Source organism: Babylonia areolata, chromosome 1 (genome assembly GCF_041734735.1).
Source record: "Babylonia areolata isolate BAREFJ2019XMU chromosome 1, ASM4173473v1, whole genome shotgun sequence".
In the NCBI taxonomy this organism is placed as follows: Eukaryota; Metazoa; Mollusca; class Gastropoda; order Neogastropoda; family Buccinidae; genus Babylonia; species Babylonia areolata.
Genome location: NC_134876.1, coordinates 73,976,718 through 74,000,603, shown reverse-complemented (window position 1 = coordinate 74,000,603; position 23,886 = coordinate 73,976,718). Strand labels below are relative to the sequence as shown.

General features: G+C 44.7%; 2 protein-coding genes across 2 annotated transcripts in view; both read right to left on the bottom strand.

The window, feature by feature from the left end:
• LOC143287492 (GPI alpha-1,4-mannosyltransferase I, stabilizing subunit-like) overlaps nt 1-23,886 on the bottom strand; it is a 183,193-nt gene that overhangs the window by 17,638 nt on the left and 141,669 nt on the right. The gene's annotated exons all lie outside the window — the stretch shown is intronic.
• Nucleotides 1,204-23,886, bottom strand: part of LOC143288548 (uncharacterized) — a 26,484-nt gene continuing 3,801 nt past the window's right edge. The window contains exons 2-4 of the mRNA XM_076597183.1: nt 10,035-10,225; nt 1,270-1,966; nt 1,204-1,214 (exon numbers count right to left, since the gene is read on the bottom strand). Coding sequence (XP_076453298.1) covers nt 1,204-1,214; nt 1,270-1,966; nt 10,035-10,225 — 899 coding nt within the window. The remainder of the gene's footprint in view (nt 1,215-1,269; nt 1,967-10,034; nt 10,226-23,886) is intronic.

The following is a 23,886-nucleotide window of genomic DNA, read 5'->3' as shown; positions in this document are numbered from 1 at the left end:
GAGCCCTTTGATTCACAGAATGACCCTCATTGTCCATGGTGTGAGCTCCGTGATTCACAGAATGACCCTCATTATCCATGGTGTGAGCCCTATGATTCACAGAATGACCCTCATTATCCATGGTGTGAGCTCCGTGATTCATAGAATGACCCTCATTATCCATGGTGTGAGCCCTTTGATTCACAGAATGACCCTCATTATCCATGGTGTGAGCCCTGTGATTCACAGAATGACCCTCATTATCCATGGTGTGAGCCCTGTGATTCACAGAATGACCCTCATTATCCATGGTGTGAGCCCTGTGATTCACAGAATGACCCTCATTATCCATGGTGTGAGCCCTGTGATTCACAGAATGACCCTCATTATCCATGGTGTGAGCTCCGTGATTCACAGAATGACCCTCATTATCCATAGTGTGAGCCCTGTGATTCACAGAATGACCCTCATTATCCATAGTGTGAAATCCATGATTCACAGAATGACCCTCATTATCCATGGTGTGAGCCCTGTGATTCACAGAATGACCCTCCTTGTCTATGGAAGTGTGAGCCTCGTGATTCACGAGGTGGACGTCATTGTTCACATTGTGACCGTCATTAATTACAGGGTTACCCTTGTTATCCACACCGTGACCCTCGTTATTCATATCGTGACCCCCGTTATTCACAAGGTGACCATGATTAATCACTTCGTGACCACTGACATCCACATTGTCACCACTGTCATCACTCCTAGAACTCCCGTCCGCTGCGTCCACAGTGTCACTGACATCAGCTGTATTCTGACCTTTGTACTCTGTGTGGTGACCCCCTTCGCTCACAGTGTGACACCTGCCACCTTCAATGTGATCCCTCTCGTTTACATGGTGACCCCTGTCACCTTCAGTGTGACCCCTGTTACCTTCAGTGTGATCCCTCTCGTTTTCATGGTGACCCCTGTCACCTTCAATGTGATCCCTCTCGTTTACATGGTGACCCCTGTCACCTTCAGTGTGACCCCTGTTACCTTCAGTGTGATCCCTCTCGTTTTCATGGTGACCCCTGTCACTTTCAGCGTGACCCCTATCACTTTCAACGTGATCCCCTTCGTTAACGTGGTGACCCCTGTCGCCTTCAGTGTGACCCCTATCGTTAACATGGTGACCCCCTTCACCTTCAGCGTGACCCCACCCGTTAATATAGTGACCTCTGTTACCCACAGTTAGACCCACGCTGTGCAGTACAGCATTCTGCCCGTGTCCCTGTTCTGTCAGGTTAACCCTCCCACAACTCTCTCTTGATGCCCTTGTCCCCGCCGCCACCTCTACTGTCCACATTTCTTTCTGCGCCCTCCTCTTCGCTCCGTGGTTTGTTTCGCTCGGGACAGGCGACTGGATGACAAGCTTTTCTCTCATAGACATCCACCGACCGGCTGACTTGCGTGCAGGCGGCTGTCTCTGAGGCATTTCCCGGAGGGACGTCGGCATGTCAAGTCTTTGCTTGTGAGGTGCCTGTGTGGCGGGTTTCTCCTGAACGCGCATGTCAGCCTCGTCTTTCATGAGGGCAGCAGGCACACGATCGCCTTCACGGCAGCTTCCCAGGTTATCTCTTTTCTCCACACCTTCCAGTCTCCAGCCGTTCTCGGCTGCGGTAAACCTCTCCGTGCTGTTCTGGTGCTGACACTCCGACCCGCGCTTCATGCCTCCGCCTCTCGCTGCGTCCCTCCCGCCACAGGCCCCGCTGAGGCTGACATGGCCGTGTCCTGCTCCCGCCGTTTTCTTCCGTTTCTCTTCCAGCCTTCTGTTCCTATCCTCCTGCCTCCTGCGCTTCTTGTCCTGCTGTTCCTGCAGCCTGCGGGCGATCTCTGCCGGGTGGATGGGCTCCCCGCTGCACGTCTTGGGGTGCGCGTTGTGGGCGGGGCGGCCCGGCCCTTTGCGCGTGTTCTCCCGCTTCCGCCACTTGGCCCGACGGTTCTGGAACCACACCTGCAACACAACGCTATCGACAGTCAGCTGACAGGGACGTGTGGTATGGTAGGAACAGACGGGTTGTGGTCAGTTTGATCAGTAGGGACAGTCTGTTTGTTGGGGATGGACAGCTGGTCAGTCTGATAGGGACAGATAGTGTGAAAGGGGCAGAAAGTCAATTCTGGAGCTACACATGGCTTTTCTATTGCTCAACATCTGCAGATACACAATTCTCTTAACCCACGCCCGAAATCTCAGCAGTCTGATTAAACACACCTTCTGGGACTGCACAAGATCAAACACACGAAGGCTACTATCGTCAACACATTATATACTTTTGTTTCTTGGTGTGTTATTGTTGTTGTTGTTTTGTATTCTGGAGGAGGATGGGAGGGGGGCTATTTTTTTTTCCTTAAATATTGGTGAAAGAGAATCAGATAAACAGAAACAGGGACAGAGACAGAGCGACAGACAGAGACAGAGAGAACAGCTGAAAAATTGACTGGTTTGTGACTGGCTGACTGAGAGATGGGAGAGGCTGATTCATAAATCGATAAGTTTTTATTTTGTTCAATCTGTCCCCTCCATGAGAAGGGAAACAGAGCTACCAATAATCATAATTATCATTGCAAACACCATGACAACGAAATATCATCATGTTTGAGAAGAATTATCAGTAGGTATCACAACAGCAACAGCATTAAAAATAAAAATAAAATAAAAAGCAGTGCAGTGAAGAAAATGTTCAAAACATTCATTCGTGAAACCACTTCGATTCTTTCTTCTCTCTCTCCCCTCTCACATTATCGCCTCGCTCCCTACCCTTATCTAGCCGTGTGACGCTTGTGATTAGCTGTTAAGGAATGAAGGCAAAGAGCAATAAAACACATCATTATTCCTATTACAGAATAAAAAAAAGTTGAAGTGTATATCGATAATAAACTGTCACAACCATTAAGTCAAGCAAAGTCCCATTGTACTCCCCTCACACACATATTCTGCTGAAGCGCTCATTGAAAAAACATATATATACAAAGATATGGGGGGGGGGAAAAAGAGTGCCAAGTGACAACTGTAAGCTAAATACACATGGAATTTAGAATAAGGAATGCACGAGGTCAAGCAATCGGACTCGTCGAAATCACGATGTTCATCATTTGGTCAGATTTTAGACCGGCGGACAACTCGAATTTTCAAAGTCAAGGCTGAATCGCAGCAGATAATGGTCAAATCCATAAATAAAAACAGTCTTGAACCTGTTTGCTCACCACCAGAAAACGAATCTATGTTGAACGGAAAATCGAGTGCTGGGATGTAAACATTTCCTCCAAACAACATTGATCGACATTTTTCTATGTTGATGTGCAGGCAGATATTAGATATCGATATCTTTTTCTAATAAAGACCAAGGAGTGAGAATGGGTATGGGGGGTTGGAGAGAGGTAAAGACGAAACACTTCTATTATATAGACAGTGATACAGAAAAGAGTAGTTTTCACTGTAGATAATTCACCCCTAAAATTAAAACTCGTACATGGAAGAAATAATGTCATGATCAAATCAACCACTGTTTAAACCCTTTTCTGAGTTAATCACGGCTTACCGGCTTAGAATTTTACAACGAAGACTTCCAAACGCTTTTCGAACACACTGCACAAAAACCGACATGTTCGCAATATTGCTTACGAAGAGCTGAAGTGAACATATCTTTATATCCTGTTTTATTCATTGATTTCTTTTGTGAGTATTGAGTTGAACCATTTTCTTGAAATGACTAAAATCAGGTAAACATCCCTTTTTTTAAATAAATAAATGAATAAAAAGAAAGAAAGAAATGTCACGCCAAAAAGTAATGTCACAAGCTAAGTATAATGGTGACAAACCCTAGACCGAAAAGCAAGTAGGTATATATCTGCAATGTGGATTGTTTTTCGCAAACATGCGATAAGTGATTAAGCCTTTTAACAAAGTATTCTGCGAATAAAATTTAGCGACATACTTCTGTTCCTTTCAGTGATATGTTCTCGTGAACTATCGTTGCGAACCACACTAATATTTCCTGCCGAGACTTTGGCGATACCCTTGTGTTGCGTTAAGTATTGGAGCTCATTTTAAGAGTGCTCACACGTATTAACCGTAAATACTGTGTCAATAAAGTAGACGATATCATAGTCCACAAACGAATTGTGGGAAGCCTGACTGTAACCTCACTGCCTTCACCTTTGACCCGACTTTTCGTTATGCGCGCGTTGATTATTTACTCAAGGACTGCCTTACTGGCTGGAGTGATTGTGGCCAATGATATTAATGTCTCTTGTTGTCCGTTTTTCACGGGTGATAAACATGTTGAAAAAGCTGGATGTTTGTGTTCTGTCGTGTTGTTATTAGAATTCTCTTTATTAAGAGGGAAATCTAAGAGCAAAAGGGATGCACAGATATACAGAATAACTGTCACCAAGGACGATGCTTTTACCGACGAAATGACCTCTAGGTCGAACGAAAAAGTCCCCCCCTCCCCCTCCCCCCTGCCCAATTTACGGTTTGGATGAAAAAGACCCCCTCAAAACAAAAACAAACAAAAAAATCCATGATACATTGAATTCCCATTTTGTTACTCATGTAGGTGTATGTTGCTTCGATGCCGATTTAGTTTCAGTTTTAGTTTCAATGAGTTGTCATATCGTATGGAATGATCCATATAGGCTACACCAATCAACATCTGCTTGAAAAAAATATTTTAAAAAAGAGATGCCTGATGTACGCATACATACAACACGCTGATCAGGCCTTGAGAGTCAACCTAATATATGTATAAAACAAACGAAATAAAATGAATATGTGAAATAAAAACATGAATAAAAATGAAAATATAATAAACATCAAGGATACATGTAAGGCAAATGACTGAAGTAAAATAAGAACAAATATAGGCAACGTTCAGCGAACTTGTACACACCTACACACGCGTGCATACTCACATAAGCATGATACACACACGCCACACACACACACACACACACACACACACACACACACACACACACATATATATATATATATATATATATATATCATCACTATTTTAGTTATATAAAAAAAAAAATACTGCTATCAATCAGTGTGTCGATTGTAAGACAAATGTGCAATAGTTTACTGACAGATTTGTAAGACAAAGGTGTGCAAAAGTTTACTGAATGAGAATTTGATAATTAACAGTGAAATTACCGTTGATATATTTATTGTTTCTCATGAAGTACTTGTGCACTTCAAAAAGGTGCGTTGCCATTACAATTTGAATGTGTGTGAAGAACCGATTTCTGTAAGCGACAATTTCCATCGAAAATGACTTTGTTAAAGTTTACACACACACACACACACACACACACACACACACACACACACACACACACACACACACACACACACACACACATACATACATACATACATATATATATATATATATATATATATATATATATATATATATATATATATATATATATATATATATATATATATATATATATATAACAGATAACCGAAACAGGGTTGTCAAATTTGTTGTTGCAAATATACCAAATTTCATTTCCTACTGTTGCTGTTGTTGAATATCAAAATTTCATTTTCGACTGGTAGTTGTGACAATAGACATTGCAGTAACAGCAGCAGCAGCAGCAGCAGCAGCAATATTAGCAGTACAGAGGAGGCCTGTATGCCTCTGACAGCTGACCTCCATTCCCGTGGTCTGTATCCCCACATGATGCGGCCTCTCATCTACCCACCGACCTTCCTCTCTCTCTCTCTCTCTGTCTCTCTCTCTCTCTCTCATATTTTCCCAGAGAGCCGGATGTAAAAAAGCAATTATGCTTATTCCCTTACCCTATTGAAGTAAAATTTCGTTCGTTCGTTCGTTCGTTCGTTCTCTCTCTCTCTCTCTCTCTCTCTCTCTCTCTCTCTCTCTCTCTCTCCCTCCCTCTCTCTCTCTCTCTCTCTCTCTCTCTCTCTCTCTCTCTCTCTCTCTCTCCCTCCCTCCCTCTCTGTGTGTGTTATACATGCATTGAGTATATCATATATGTGAATATGTTTGTGTGTCTCTTTGAACAACGGCAGGTATGTAAGTCGGCCAAAGAGCTAATACCTTTACCGTTTAAAAATAAAGATTCATTCATTCATTCATCTCTCTCTCTCCCTCTCTCTCTCTCCCCCCCTCTCTGTCTCTCTCTCTCTCTCTCTCTCTCTCTCTCTCCCTCTCTCTCTCTCTCGTTCTCCAGTGAGGTGGATCAGGAAGGGGAAGGGCCTGTCCCTGTCACTGCCCACCCATCTGCTCCAGCCTGTGGATGGCGGCGCGCGGCAGAGCGGAAGAAAAAGGTTTATGGGCCTGAGCACAGTATGGGCCGCTCTTGGGTTTCCCATCGCGTGCAAAGGCGCTAGTTAGCCACCTGATTTACGAGCTCTGGTGTGAAGTTTATGACGGACCTGATCTGCTGCCAGACGTATCCATGACAGACTGTGAGGTGTACATGGCGCACCAACCTTTCATTATGCCCCCTCCCCTCCCATCTCATACCCGCGGCGTGTCATCAAGAAGAAGCGTCTGGAACAAACCTCTTACCATCACCACTCCTCCCTTTGCTTATAGTGTCACGAAACACCGTCACGGGTACAATTCCCCACCCCCAGCCCTACCCCTCTCATCATTACTCCTCTGCTTATGGAGAGTCAGTGAGAGGAAGTGTCATGAACATCGAATTACTCACCTCCCCCTCCTACCTCTTCCTCCCGTGGAGTGACAACAAGAGAGGGAGGGAGGGGGGAGGGGAGGGGGGTTGTGAACGTACCCCCACCTCCTTATCCAGTTTCTGCTGCGGCGAAGTGAAGCAGGCTGTATAGGCAGTGGCCCAGTGGCGTGGACCTTATCAGCCCATCAGGCCACATAGAGCGGGGCGACATCACGGACCTCCAGATGTCTGTAGGGCGACACAGGCCACTGACCACGGTGAGGACACACATCATTAGGGGGTCAGAGGTCAGAGCCGCAAACAGCACCCACACCAGCGCCATCGTGCGGGCGCTTTGGGCAGGCGGCAGCAGTCAGGCTATAATTGAATTAAGGCGACACCCGAGACCCGCTCTGCGCGCTACCCGTCACCACGGCCCGACACCCGAACCCGCTGGGGAAAAGGGGTAGCGGATGTGGGGTGGTGGAGGAAAGGGGGGTTGAGGAGAGTCACCCACGGACTTCTACATAAGTCCGTGAGAGTCATCCAATCCGGTACTGCTCCCCAGTCAGGACGATTTACGGGGCCGTCTATTGTGCGATCTGCCCGACGTTAAGCTGACCGGATTGTGCGCCCTTCTGCGTTGGGCTGACACAGCGCCCATCCTCACTTTCCTTCTGTCTATCGCTTGTCTCCCTTTATGGTTTACGTTAACGACGTTTTTCCCACACCGTTGTGTGCTTTGATTACGACTGTCGGCTGTTTGAAGCTCTACTTGGATTAGGGCTCGTTAGGATATCAATTTCTGCAGCCATCCCTGTGATCCCGACAAACCAGCGTTATTAAAACTGCTTGACGTGCTCCTTCGCTAGGCTGATCACTTCAGTCCCACAAGTCTGTAGGGGTGCACTAACTACGTTCTCTCACAGTATTGTTATGGGAAACGTCCTTCCCGACTCTCCCCCCCCCCCCACACTCCCCACCCCCACCCCCACCCCTCTCTCTCTCTCTCTCTCATGATATATTCTTCCTCTGTTTCTTCTTCGTTCGTGAGCTGCAGCTCCCTCGTTAACTCGAGTGGGCTTTTGCGTGTATGACCGTTTTTACCCCGCCATGTAGGCAGCGATACTCCGTTTTCGGGGGGTTGCATGATATAAAAACAAAACATATACCGCATAAATACCATGGTCATCCTTGATGAGTGTTACTCCAGGAATGAGCAGACTATTTGTCTTTATTTTTTCAGCGTTCAGACTTAGATCACCTCTTCTGTCTTAAGCCGCTAACGATTCCCAATTCATGGTATGACCGTGTTTTCTTTTTCTTCATCTTTTTTTTTTTTAATGAACGCGTGTTTGCTTTCTTTCATGAGGGGCAATGACCTCTACCTGAATGATTTGTCCGCATCTGTATCTGTCTATCTGTATCTCTCACCTCTCTCTTCTCTATGTGCATCCTTCTCTCTGGTAGTCTATCTGTCTATCTGTTCAAGAAAGCATCGTACATAAGTTGTGTGATTTACTGCGTTGTGGAACCTGTACATTGCAGAACCAGTAGCCTGTTTGTTTTATGTGCAGATATTTTGACACCAAATCATGACCGATGCATTGTTCATGCGAATGTTTCCCAAGGTGGTGATTGTTACTGTTTTAATATTGTAGCTGTGCTCAAGAATACTACCTTTTTTTCCTTTTTCTTTTTTTTTTTTCGTCATTGCTGGTAGCAGAAGAAGGAGGAGGAAGAGTAGTTGTAATAATAGTATCATCGTCATCATCATAATCAGCAGCAGCAGCAGTAGCAGCAGTTGTAGTTGTTTGTTTGTTGCTGTTGTTACTGTTGCAGAAATACCATTTTGAAAATAATTCAGCATAAACGATATCATGCTCTGCTTTCTTTCTACTTGTGTGTCTGTCCCTTCTTTAATTTTCTCTGTAGATAGTAGTATGTTTACTGCGAGCTTTCTCATAGAACTCTTTTCTCTGTGTTACTGCTGATGGTGACATTCATTTTTCGATTTCTCTTCGTCGTGTGTTCCTTGTTTTACTTCAGCTAGTCCCTTCAGTCTAAGCGCTGTTACACAAAGTGAGCATCTCCACGTGTGTATGTTTCTTAATCTATTGAAAGAGTGGACAGTGGCGTGTTCGCCAGGCAGCTATAGATTATTTAAGTTTCGATTGTTTGTTAATGAATGTCAAGTACAATAATTATTTTCTGATATTTTTTTACAATCCTTTTTTGAAAGTTAAAAATCTCAAACCTCACATCGCTTGCGTTAGTTACCCACACGATATTGTATGATAGCCTCACCGTACCAGAATCCTCAATCTTAACGGCTTTTCACACAATTCCAAGGGGAAGAATGTCCGTCTGGTCTTAGGATGACATCAGGGTGACGGATTCCACTTTGGCGGGCGTCTATTGCCCTTCTCTGATTAGACGCTCTCTCAGATATTCACGCGTGGAATTTGCGCTGTTTCTCTAACCACAATGGCCTTTAACTCTCTCCATACGAACGGCGAAAGAGACGACGTTAACAGCGTTTCACCCCAATTACCATCATCAATAAAGGTTTTTCTCCTTTGCACCGTAGGGATTATGCGCAAGGTATGGGACACAACTGCAGAGCCCCTCATCCCACCCCTTTTACGACAGAATGACAAAAGTAGAGCTGCTGTAAAAGACAATATTTAGACAAAAAAATAAAGTTTATATAAAAAAAAACCTTTAGGGTGGTAGTTGAATCCTCTTGGTTTTGACACGACGTTTCGGACCATAGGCCCGTTGTCAAGTGATGAGAAGAGGACAGTGTGAATAGGAAAGCCTATGTGTAAATTTTTTTTTAATGTTTGTGTGTGTATGTGTGTGTGTGTGTGCGTGTGGGTGGGGGTGTGTGTGTGAGTGAGTACGTATGGCACTGAATGGTGATCAGCAAGTGTTTAGTGTGCATGGCCCATCAAAACAGAAAGGAGTGAGATGTCATCACCCTTTCCTCAAATAGGCTTTCCTATTCACACTGTCCTCTTCTCATCACTTGACAACGGGCCTATGGTCCGAAACGTCGTGTCAAAACCAAGAGGATTCAACTACCACCCTAAAGATTTTTTTATAAACTTTAGTTTTTTTGTCTTTGAAGAATCCTGCAGTCATTTTTGTCTTCTTCCCTGACAATATTTAGAGTCTGTACCTGGAACTGCGCAAGTCGAGAAACAGAATCTCAACAACGAAAGATAATTTTCATATCTTATTCCTCCCCCCCCCCCACCCCCCACCCCCAAAATCGGCGATAAACCAATTCATTTTTTATAAACTTCATGGTGTTTGCTAAATATACCCATGATCTTGCAGTACCCAAACTTAGAGCTGACCTGTACCCTTGACTCGGCCAGCCTCAGTTTGAGAGCAAGGGCCTCGCGCAGGAAGACATCGGGGTAGTGGCAGGACAGGAAGGCTCTCTCCAGTTCCTCCAGCTGCCACCCGCTGAAGTTGGTCCGGCTTCGTCTCCGCTTGTCTCCCCTGGCTCCCCCATCCCCTTCCTCCCCGTCCTCCTCCTCTTCTGCTGTAACAGACAGAACACTGCCGCTCAGCGTGTGGTCAGTGTGTGTGGCCAGTGTGCATGGTCAGTGTGTGTGGTCAGTGTGTGTGTGTGGTCAGTGTGCACGGTCAGTGTGTGTGGTCAGTGTGTGTGGTCAGTGTGCATGGCCAGTGTGTGTGGTCAGTGTGCATGGTCAGTGTGTGTGGTCAGTGTGTGTGTGTGGTCAGTGTGCACGGTCAGTGTGTGTGGTCAGTGTGTGTGGTCAGTGTGTGTGTGTGGTCAGTGTGTGTGTGGTCAGTGTGCATGGTCAGTGTGTGTGTGGTCAGTGTGCATTGTCAGTGTGTATGTGTGTGTGTGTGTGGTCAGTGTGCATGGTCAGTGTGTGTCAGTGGTGGTCAGTGTGTGTGTGGTCAGTGTGCATTGTCAGATGTGTGTTGTGTGTGGTCAGTGTGCATGGTCAGTGTGCTATGGTCAGTGTGTGTGTGTGTGTGTGTGTGGTCAGTGTGCATGGTCAGTGTGTATGGTCAGTGTGTGTGTGTGTGTGGTCAGTGTGTGTGTGGTCAGTGTGCACGGTCAGTGTGTGTGTGGTCAGAGGGCGTCGGGTTTGACGGGTACCGCAGGAATCACACCCTACAGTGCGAGGCCTCCACCACACTTCATGCTCCTGATCTTGTTTCCCTGATCCAACCTACTGGTCTGGTCGTCCTCCCACCTGTGTTGATACAGCTTCAGCAAAGCACACAGATTGCAGATCACATTCATTATCCACTCATACAGGTCGATCACATCATAATCATCCACACACACACACACACACACACACACACACACACACACACACACACTGTATATCCCCCTTTTAACTAGCACCCCCCCCCACACACACACACACACCTCCCATACACAAACACACACACACACACACACACACACACACACACACACACACACACACACACACACACACACACATGACACTTCTAATATCACTCAAAGTGAAAAGACATTCAATCAAAGAAAGAACACACACACACACACACACACACACACACACACACACACACACACACACACACACACACTGTATACCCCCCGCCCCCCTTTAACTAGCACCCCCCCCCCCCCCCCATGACACATGACACTTCTAATGTAACTCAAAGTGAAAAGACATTAAATCGAAGAAAGAACACACACACACACACACACACACACACACACACACACACACACACTGACTGCAGCAGATCACAATCATCCACAGACACACGCGTGCGCGTGCGCGCACTGCAGCAGATCACAGTCATTAACACTCACAGAGAGACTGGTTTCTGTAGCAGGTCACAGAAAGGAACACATGACCTAAATTCAGTAAATGTACAAGACATTTACGTTCGCAACGAGAAAACACATCTGATGGAATTCCCGGTTGCCGCCAAAAAATGATATTCATTGATCAGACATTTCTCGGGTTACGAAATGGAATTTCTCTGATTCTGATTTGTACATTCATGTACGATCTTCCATCAGTACAGATATTTTATCTATTGTGTTATCAAGATGTGTAGAAGAGATGATTTTGTGTTATATATGGACGTTTTGAATTAATATCGTCTTATTTGTGTGTTTGATTCTACGTGTTCTCAGTAAAGTGTGACAATTTTGTCTCTGTCCCAAGTGGTGTTGTTTTGTCTTTGTTGCTGTTGTTTTTTTATCCCGCTATGTCCATATCGTCACAATGCTGGAGAATGACTGACAATTATCTAACGAAGTTGTCAACCTTCCACACAAAAAAACTTCCGAAGAATACTGCCAAATCCCCTGACTCTGTGCCATCTCCAATCAACAAGTGCTCGCCTGGTGGAAATGAAATCATCATCACGAGTAGGGGGTGGAAATGAACTGGACACATCATGCGAAGAGAGCAAAGTAACATCACCCTGACAACCCTTCACTGGACACCAGAACGACGCCGCAAGAGAGGAAGGCCAAAGAACACCTGGTGCAGAACAGTCAAAGGAAAACTCAAGACCATTCGGAGACTGGCCACACGGCATAATTGGCAGTTAGTAGTATGTCGATATTCTCAGTAAACTGTAGCATCGCTCTCTATAATCATTTCAAGCTGCGTTTTGTTCTCCTGAAGAAAAGAATGAGCAAAATGATTATATACACATGAGTGGACGGGGCCATGGTGCATAGGTTGACTCCCCTTGCTGTTTGCTGGCATGGTTCTTTGGCATGGAATATCTGACCGGTCAGTGTGTCTGATGCACATGAAGCATCTTGGTCTTGGACTGATTGATCGCTTCCTGCTTTTGTTTGCTTGCTTGCAATGTTCGATTAATGATGCATCGCGATCGAGAGTGAATGTGTGCTTCTTTGCAGCTGCTGTTCTGGAAGAATGCTGTCCTGGAATGATACTACACCAGTGTCCTGGAATTGTACTACATTACTGTCCTGGTATCACATTACTGTTCTAGAACAGTTCATTACTGTTCTGGAACAGTGCTACATTACTGTGCTGGAACAGCACCACTTTACTGTCCTGGAATAGTACCACATTACTGTCCTGGAATTGTACCACATTTCTGTCCTGGAATTGTACCACTATTGTCCTGGAATAGTACCACATTACTGTCCTGGAACAGTACCACATTACTGTCCTGGAACAGTACCACACTTCTGTCCTGGAATTGTACCACATTACTGTCCTGGAATAGTACCACATTACTGTCCTGGAATAGTACCACATTACTGTCCTGGAACAGTACCACACTTCTGTCCTGGAATTGTACCACATTACTGTCCTGGAACAGTACCACACTTCTGTCCTGGAACAGTACCACACTTCTGTCCTGGAATTGTACCACATTACTGTCCTGGAATTGTACCACTACTGTCCTGGAACTGTTCCACTACTGTCCTGGAATGGTACCACATTAGTGTCCTGGAATAGTACCACATTACTGTCCTGGAATTGGACCACTACTGTCCTGGAACAGTACTACACTACTGTCCTGGAATGGTACCGCATTACTGTACTGGAATGGGTCCAATGTTGTCCTGGAATGGCTCCACACTATCGTTTTGGAATGGTACCACACTACTGTCTTGGAATGGTACCACACAACCATCGTAGAAGGGCCCAGTGCTGTCCTGGAATGACCCGTGAAATGGCCTCTGGAATGGCCCCAACGCTGTTCTGTAATGGCAGCACTGTTGTCCTGGAATCACATTCTGTTGTCCTGGAATGGCCCCAGTGCTGGCTAAAGTTCTGACGTCACGACCACTGCCCCGCACGGTCAGAAACGGGATGTCTGCTAGGACTGTCAGCAGATGTTTTATTTTCAGCCAGACGTTACAGGCGGATTTGATGTCTGGCCTTTGATGGCGGAGCAGGCAAAGGATCCATTGAAAGCTCTTAAAGGCGCGCCGTCCACCGTGTGTGCAAGTCTTGTGCAACCTGATGATCGGCCCCAGACCGGTTGAGAGCCAACAATTGATTTCAGCAGCGGTAAAGAGGAACTGGACCAAAGGGTACCACGACATGATGGCCGGAGTTAAACCCCATTTCAATTGCAGTCTCTGACAGCACAGGAAACGGGCCCATCCTAGTCTATCAATGGGCGAATAAAAGAGTGTTTGAGAGAGGTCACCGGGACGAACAGTTCCATCTTTGCCAGACTGATGTTCAAGTTACTGGCACTGTTCACGTCTCTCTGAATTGCCTTCATGGGACCCTTCTCCGGTGCTCGGTCAATAGGGCAGCAGGCAGTTCCAGACAGTCGCCAACCAACATCTGTGGCAAAATGGTTACTTCACAAACTGCCTAGCAAAAGTCGGCTCCTTCAACTGACGGACTGCAGTAAACGATGTGAACTGAATGTGAAATCCATTTTGTTTTTCAGCACAGATTCTGGGTGCTGTACGTAGTTCAATCAGCTAGGAGCGTGCGTTAATAAACAGACTATGAAAGAAAGGGGGGAAACGAATAGAGAAAGAAAGTAAAACTGATGCTAATAAAAAAAAAATTGCCTGTTTATTGGTCTTTTGTTGAAAAAAAAGGACGTAACAGAAATAAATATGTATGATATGCCTATAACAGTTTCATACAACACACAGGAATATGACTATGAACTATAGGAAACAGTTGGATGTCATTCACAGGACTATGGCTATACAGGATGGGACGCAGTGTGATGTGACATACAGGAACATTTTGATGTGGCGCACAGGATTATGACTATGTTCTATTGGGAAAAAAACGGTTTGACATGATTCACAGGGTTATAGCTATCCAGTATGGGACCCAGTTTGATGTGGCACAGAGGAATATGACCTTGTACTGTGGGACACAGCTTGATGTGGCACATAGGACAATAACAATGTACCAAGGAAATAGTCTGATGTGGCAAACAGGACTATGACTATGTATCATAGGACACAGTGTGATGTGGCACAAAGGACTATGATTATGTACTGTTGAAAACAGTTTGATATAATACACAGGAGACGGTACTGCAGTTAAATCAGGCATTTAAAATGGATCTCTGCCTCGAGGAGAATTCAAATTGTCCCCAGTTGCTGTTTCCGAAATGTTTACATTCACTTCACACGTAACTCTCACTTTTTCATTTCTTTGAATTTGCATAAAGGGTTTCTGTAAAACCATTTAATGACAGAAGACTTGTTTACATGTACTTAATTTCATCCACTATGCAATAATTTGTTTGAGTGATGGATAGCTTCCCTTTTGTGGATAAAGTAAAGGTTAGTATGTAGAACACTTCACCTGAGTCAGTTGTTTGCCTAATACTGCTCGGCTGACAACTCGAGTCGAACACACGTGTTGACGTCCCCTTGCATCTAACATTTGTTATTGTATTTGTTATAAAAGACCTATTATTTGATACCCAAGTATTACTCTTTTTTACAACAATATATTTCTTCGACGTACTTTCTTCCTATTTCGGGTGCCATCCTTCATTTGCAGCTTCAGGTATTCCCTGGATTGCGATTTCCTTTTTTTTTTCTTTTTTTTTTTTCATGCAGAGGTTGCGAACATCACTGAATTGTAAACAGTGCCTCCGGGAAGTTTCTTGCACTCCCATCTCTCCTTCTGCTGCACCCGCCGCCCCTACCCTTTTTATTACTAAACGGGTGATCGCCTGTTTCGAGTTCGCCTATGTATTCAGTTGTTGATGCTGGTGGTTGTTGTGTGTATGTGTGTGTGCACGCACGCACACACGAGAGTATTTATGCGAGAGAGGTGTTGAGAGAGAGAGAGAGAGAGAAAAAAATTGTAAGCAGACAGACAGATACTGTACGGGCAAAACGGGAACGGCAGGTAGACGAAACGGGACAAAGAGTCAAACTCTCAAGAGATCAGTGAGGGTGGTGACACGATCAAAGGGTAGGCGAAACGGGAATAGGCGACTCGGACCTGACCCCGCCCCACCCCCCTCCCCCTCCTCCCAAACCCTCCCACTGTCAGTGACCCAGAGACAACGCTCACAGTTAATGGACGTTTTCAACAAGACAGGCGGAAACTGACACCAAAAGTCTTGCCAAGTCTGCCAAAGGATGATAATTAAAATAAAATAATAATAATAACAATATATAAAAAAAGAAGAAGAAAACAAGACAATGAAAAATAATTATTGTTTAAAAGTAACTAATTTAAATATAAAATATTTGAATTGTCTTTGCACCTTATCGTTGGAGATCCAAAATGATGCGAGGGAAGGGGTGTGTGTGTGTGTGTGTTAATGCGGTTTTATTTTTCTGAAAGTATCTTTATTGACATTGGCGTCCTACACTGACGTCTATTCAACTTCAGGACCCATCACTTCAGTGCGATCCGGTGTATCCAGGCGTTATCTCATCTTTTTATATAGCAGATGTCAGGGTAGAGCATGGTAAACAGAGGAAGACACAAAGCATTGATATGTAGAATAAAATGGACAAGTGGATGCAAACATTCGATAGACGTCATCTGCTATCTGAACAGTGCACTCAGTTTCGATCTTTGCCACTTCATCGTCCAAAAGAGAGCTCTCAATTCCATGACAAACAGAAAAATACGCCTGTGTCCCGAAACCAGACGTATCATACAATGGCAAGATGTGTCGCGTTAGTCGTCATTTGTAAACAACGAAAAAAGAAGAGAACTTATTCTCAACCACAACAGTTCAGTTCAGTTACTCAAGGAGGTATCACTGCGTTCGGACAAATCCATATACGCTACACCACACCAGCAGCGTAACCCAACACGCTTAGTCAGGCCTTGAGGGGAAAAAGTGAATAAACAAATAAATGGATACATCATTAATGAATAAGTAAATGAACAAATAGATAGATATGAATAAATATGTAAATAAATGAATAACAGTCATGAAAAATTAAGCAGACAGATAATGAAATATCATAAAAAGCGGGAAAAGAAAAAAAGCCAACAAAAACCATTTTAACCACAACAGAAAACAACTAGTTCCTAACAACTTCTCACACAGAGAACAACCAGATCTTCACAACTGCTGTTCGTCCTTGGGTTTGAAGTCGTGACTTGCGCTTGACTTGGATTAAAGTGAAGGAAACTTGCGTAAATCGTCAGCCTCACTTTCTCGTCCCTGCTGATCTGTATCCAGTGGAAAGACAGAGTCGAGATGGCTGGAGCTCAGTCGTGATGCATTGGATGACTAGCGGTGATCTACGTGTCTCACGCTGTCCTGTTCGCGATCCACAACACATTGCTGGGTCAACCTTTCTGCCCGTTAGACCACCACATAGTGGTTTCCTCCGCGCAGTCCGCCAGGTCCAGACTTCGCATGCGTAGGTAGATGATCCCTGACTCACCAAGGGTTTGAGACCCGTCGCCCACCCTCACCACGTTTTTCCGGCTAGTCGAAGCGGCTGCCCGGGGTGTGGCCGCTGTTGCATGCAAACAGCTACGAGGAGCCACTGGTGAGAGCTGAGTGGCAGGTGAGGACCAGTGCAAAACGAACTACGAAGTGTACGACATGTTCCCCCGTCAGAGATACAACCTCTCCCTGACACCCCGTACACACACAGCCAGTTCTTAATGAGCAGTCACACACACACACAGCAAGTTCCTAACGACCAGTCATACACACAACCAGTTCCTGCTGACCAGCAAACGCACTCAACAACCAGTTCCAAATGACCAGTCACACACACAACAACCAGTTCCAAATGACCAGTCACACACCGAACAACCAGTTCCTAATGACCAGTCACACACACACACACACACACACACACACACACACACACACACACACACACACACACACACACACACACACACAACAACCAGTTCCAAATGACCAGTCACACACCGAACAACCAGTTCCTAATGACCAGTCTCTCACACAACAACCAGTTCATAATGACTGGTCACACAACACAACAACCAGTTCCTAATGACCAGCACACACACAGCAACCAGTTCCTAATGACCAGCCACACACACAACAACCAGTTCCTAATGACCAGTCACACACACAGCAACCAGTTCCTAATGACCAGTCACACACACAGCAACCAGTTCCTAATGACTAGTCACACACAACAACAACCAGTTCCTAATGACCAGTCACACACACAGCAACCAGTTCCTAATGACCAGCCACACACACAACAACCAGTTCCTAATGACTAGTCACACACACAACAACCAGTTCCTAATGACCAGCCACACACACAACATCCAGTTCCTAATGGCTAGTCACACACACAGCAACCAGTTCCTAGTGACTAGTCACACACACACAACATCCAGTTCCTAATGACTAGTCACACCCACACAGCAACCAGTTCCTAATGACCAGTCACACACACAGCAACCAGTTCCTAATGACCAGTCACACACAACAACCAGTTCCTAATGACAAGTCACACACACAGCAACCAGTTCCTAATGACTAGTCACACACAACAACAACCAGTTCCTAATGACCAGTCACACACACAACAACCAGTTCCTAACGACTAGTCACACACACAGCAACCAGTTCCTAATGACCAGCCACACACACAGCAACCAGTTCCTAATGACTAGTCACACACACAACAACCAGTTCCTAACGACTAGTCACACACACAGCAACCAGTTCCTAATGACTAGTCACACACACAACAACCAGTTCCTAATGACTAGTCACACACACAGCAACCAGTTCCTAATGACTAGTCACACACACAACAACCAGTTCCTAATGACTAGTCACACACACAGCAACCAGTTCCTAATGACTAGTCACACACACAGCAACCAGTTCCTAATGACTAGTCACACACACAACAACCAGTTCCTAATGACTAGTCACACACACAGCAACCAGTTCCTAACGACTAGTCACACACACAGTAACCAGTTCCTAATGACCAGTCACACACACAATAACCAGTTCCTAATGACCAGTCACACACACACACACACACACACACACACACACACACACACACACACACACACACACAGAGAGAGAGAGAGAGAGAGAGAGAGAGAGAGAGAACAACCAGTTCCTAATGACCAGTCACACACACAACAGTTTCAGTTCAGTTTCACTTTCACTTTCTCAAGGAGGCGTCACTGCGTTCGGACAAATCCATACACGCTACACCACATCTGTTGAGCAGATGCCTGACCAGCAGCATAACCCAACGCGCTTAGTCAGGCCTTGAGTGCATGCTTACATATTTGTGTACCTATGAAAGTGGATTTCATTTTACGTAATTTCGCAGGAGGACAACACTCTCGTTGCCATGGGTTCTTTTTCAGTGCGCCAAGTGCGTGCTGCACACGGGACCTCGGTTTATCGTCTCATCCGAAAGACTAGACGCTCAGTTTGATTTTCCAGTCAAACTTAGGAGAAAGGGCGAGAGCGGGATTCGAACCCACACCCTCACGGACTCTCTGTATTGGCAGCTGAGCGTCTTAACCATTCTGCCACCTTCCTCCTCCACACAACAACCAGTTCCTAATTACCAGTCACATACACAACAACCAGTTCCTAATGACCAGTCACACACACACAACAACCAGTTCTAATGACCAGTCACACACACAACAACCAGTTCCTAATGACCAGTCACACACACGCAACAGCAACCAGTTCCTAAGTCACACTTAACAGAACAACCAGGTACGATTCTTGTATGTAATATATACTTCATATATGCATGTATTTATGAATGAGTGCATATGTATATCATATATCATCTGTATATCACTCTCCCCATACCCCTTGGTTTGCTTCTAGATAAATTGCTTGGTGTGTGTGTGTGTGTGTGTGTGTGTGTGTGTGTCTGTCTGTCTGTCTGCCTGTGTCTGTGCGTGCGTGCATGTGTGTGAGTGTGTGTGTGTGTGTGTGTGTGTGTGTGTGTGTGTGTGTGTGTGTGTGTGTGTCAGAATCCTGATGTCAGCTTATGGTTGGAGCATCGACATATTACGGTTATGTAACATTACACACAATCACAAAGCCGTATCGCAGTGGTTAAACCCTGAACCATTCACAGCCAACGGAAGCACAATGAAGATAAAACAGGAACCGTTCTGATACACGCTAATGGTGAAGCCAGTCAACCTGACTCTGTGATAACTGGTCAGAGCGTCTTTTTTTTCTTCATTTTTCTTCTTTTTACTTTTTCAAAGTGAACCAAAATCACGGTGTCGTATTTGATGAAACGCTCCCAGTCTCAGAGACTGACCACGTCAGTAAAATATGCCAGACAGCCAACTTTAAAATCCGAAAGACTGAGTTCATTACAGACGTTAACTTACCACAGGTGCTGTAAAAACCTGCAAAACCTTTGGTCGTATCTCTGGTTCTTTCTCGACTTCACTATTGTAACAACACCTTGATTGCTGGGCCTTCTAAAAATTTCAGAAACTCTCAAATTCTTATCACCAAGCTGCAGAGTAATGAACTGTACAGCTCGCCTCGTTTTCAACGTTCGTTGTGTGATCCACTCTGGCTTCCTGTCTCTCGCAGGACTAAAGCGGTGGCCTTGTGGTAATGCGCCCGACTAGGAAGCGAGTGCCCACGGGTTCGATTCCCATACACAGATCGGGATTTTTACCTCCCCCAATCCCCCTCTACTAAGCCTTGTGAGATGGTCTGGGTGTTAGTCTTTCGGATGATACGATAAACAGGAGCTCCCGTGTGCAGTATGCACTTAGCGCGTGTAAAAGAGCCTACGGCAACAAAAGGGTTGTCTCTGGCAAAGTTCTGCAGGAAAATACACCTTGATAGTAAAACAAAGATTCTTGTAGACAGGAAAGAGGAAAACAAAGTGGGTAGCGCCGCACCGTCGCGACGTGTTCCATAGTCTCAGCTACAATGTCATCAATGGCACAACACACCTTCACGTGTCTGATCGTTTCCACTTGTCACACCCCTTCCTGGTCCCTGCGTTCTTCATAACTGATCAAATCACCATCATCTCAGAAATCTAGATCCACAGGCTTTGTGTGTGTGTGTGTGTGTGTGTGTGTGTGTGTGTGTGTGTGTGTGTGTGTGTGTGTGTGTGTGTGTGTGTGTGTGCGTGTTCTGCTTTGACCCTGCTTTGTGGACTGAAACTCTGTTTACAGTTCGTTATACTTACTTCTTCAATTCAAGGTTGAAAACCAACCTTTACGTAAATCATTTCTGGTTTCCTATTCTAAAAAAAAAAATGATGATTAATCATCATCATCATAGAGTGCTGTTCCTTCAGAAGGTCACGCCGCCCGCGCGCACGCACACACAAGAAATCAAAGAGAAAGAAGTAAACCCTCCGTGAGAAATAAGTTCAGGCTGGAAAAGAAGGAAAGAAAAGGAAGTGTACTCTCTACGTGGGAAGAAGATCAGGTCGGAAAGAAAGGAGAGAGAAAGATGTGAACTCTCTATGTGGGAAATAAGGTCAGGTTGGAAAGAAAGGAGAGAGAGAGAGAGAAGTGAACTCTCTGTGTGGGAAGAAGTTCAGGTTGGAAAAAAGGAGAGAGAGAGAGAGAAGTGAACTCTCTGTGTGGGAAGAAGTTCATGTGTGAAAGAAAGGAGAGAGAGAGAGAAGTGAACTCTCTTTGTGGGAAGAAGTTCAGGTTGGAAAGAAAGGAGAGAGAGAGAGAAGTGAACTCTCTGTGTGGGAAGAAGTTCAGGTTGGAAAGAAAGGAGAGAGAGAGAGAGAAGTGAACTCTCTTTGTGGGAAAAAGTTCAGGTTGGAAAGAAAGGAGAGAGAGAGAGAAGTGAACTCTCTGTGTGGGAAATAAGTTCAGGTTGGAAAGAAAGGAGAGAGAGAGAGAGAGAGAGAGAGAGAGAGAGAGAGAGAAGTGAACTCTTTGTGTGGGAAAAAGTTCAGGTTGGAAAGAAAGGACAGAGAGAGAGAAGTGAACTCTCTGTGTGGGAAAAAGTTCAGGTTGGAAAGAAAGTAGAGAGAGAGAGAAGTGAACTCTCTGTGTGGGAAAAAGTTCAGGTTGGAAAGAAAGGAGAGAGAAAGAGAAGTGAACTCTGTGTGGGAAAAAGTTCAGGTTGGAAAGAAAGGAGAGAGAGAGAGAGAAGTGAACTCTCTATGTGGGAAAAAGTTCAGGTTGGAAAGAAAGGAAAAAGAAAGAAGTGAATTATCTATGTTGGAATAAGTTCAGGTTGGAAAGAAAGGAGAGAGAGAGAGAGAAGTGAACTCTCTGTGTGGGAAGAAGTTCAGGTTGGAAAGAAAGGAGAGAGAGAGAGAGAAGTGAACTCTCTGTGTGGGAAGAAGTTCAGGTTGGAAAGAAAGGAGAGAGAGAGAGAAGTGAACTCTCTGTGTGGGAAGAAGTTCAGGTTGGAAAGAAAGGAGAGAGAGAGAGAGAGAAGTGAACTCTCTTTGTGGGAAAAAGTTCAGGTTGGAAAGAAAGGAGAGAGAGAGAGAGAAGTGAACTCTCTGTGTGGGAAAAAGTTCAGGTTGGAAAGAAAGGAGAGAGAGAGAGAGAGAAGTGAACTCTCTGTGTGGGAAATAAGTTCAGGTTGGAAAGAAAGGAGAGAGAGAGAGAGAGAGAGAGAGAGAAGTGAACTCTCTGTGTGGGAAATAAGTTCAGGTTGGAAAGAAAGGAGACAGAGAGAGAGAGAGAGAGAAGTGAACTCTTTGTGTGGGAAAAAGTTCAGGTTGGAAAGAAAGGACAGAGAGAGAGAAGTGAACTCTCTGTGTGGGAAAAAGTTCAGGTTGGAAAGAAAGGAGAGAGAGAGAGAGAAGTGAACTCTGTTTGGGAAAAAGTTCAGGTTGGAAAGAAAGGAGAGAGAGAGAGAGAGAGAAGTGAACTCTCTATGTGGGAAAAAGTTCAGGTTGGAAAGAAAGGAAAAAGAAAGAAGTGAATTATCTATGTTGGAATAAGTTCAGGTTGGAAAGAAAGGAGAGAGAGAGAGAAGTGAACTCTCTGTGTGGGAAAAAGTTCAGGTTGGAAAGAAAGGAGAGAGAGAGAGAAGTGAACTCTCTGTGTGGGAAAAAGTTCAGGTTGGAAATAAAGGAGAGAGAGAGAGAAAAGTGAACTCTCTGTGTGGGAAGAAGTTCAGGTTGGAAAGAAAGGAAAAAGAAAGAAGTGAATTATCTATGTGGGAATAAGTTCAGGTTGGAAAGAAAGGAGAGAGAGAGAGAAGTGAACTCTCTGTGTGGGAAGAAGTTCAGGTTGGAAAGAAAGGAGAGAGAGAGAGAAGTGAACTCTCTGTGTGGGAAGAAGTTCAGGTTGGAAAGAAAGGAGAGAGAGAGAGAAGTGAACTCTCTGTGTGGGAAGAAGATCAGGTTGGAAAGAAAGGAGAGAGAAAGAATTGAACTCTGTATGTGGGAAGAAGTTCAGGTTGGAGAGAAAGAAAAGAAAAAGAATTGAACTCTGTATGTGGGAAATAAGTTCAGGTTGGAGAGAAAGAAAAGAAAAAGAATTGAACTCTGTATGTGGGATATAAGTTCAGGTTGGAAAGAAAGAAAAAAGAAAAAGAACTGAACTCTGTATGTGGGAAATAAGTTCAGGTTGGAAAGAAATGAAAAAGAAAAAAAGTGAACTCTCTGTGTGGGAAGAAGATCAGGTTGGAAAGAAAGGAAAGAGAAAGAAGTGGACCAGCTGAGGAATAGGTTCAAGTTAAAGATAGAGGAAAGAGACAGAAAAGAGAAAGAAGTGGACTTTCGGCCAAGGGAATAAGATAAAGTTTGAGAGAAAGGAAAGAAAAAAGAGAAAGAAATTATAGAGAAAAGGAGGTGAAAGCAGTGGTCACTCCGTTATGGGAAAAGGTTCAAAGTTGGTGATAAAGAAAAAGGAAAGGAAATAGAAAGAAATAGACTCTCCGATTGGGGAATACGTTCAGGTTGAAGAGAAAAGACGAAAGGACTGGACGCTGACCGACCACAAAGTGGATGTGATGAGGCTGGAGAGAAAGGAAAGGGAACAGGGGGGATAATGAAGTGAACAGTCCACCTATACAAGGGGAAAAGTTTAAGTTGCAAAGAAATGAAAGAGAGGAGAGAGAGGGAGGGGGTGGACATACCGCTTTGAGAATAAAGTCAAGTTGGAAAGAAAGGATAGAGAAAAAAGCGGAAACTCCTCCAGGTGAATAAGTTAAAATAGGAGATTCTGTTTCAGTTTCAGTTTCTCAATTCAGCATTAGTTACTCAAGGAGGCGCCACTGCGTTCATACAAATCCATATACAGCAGCTTTACTAAT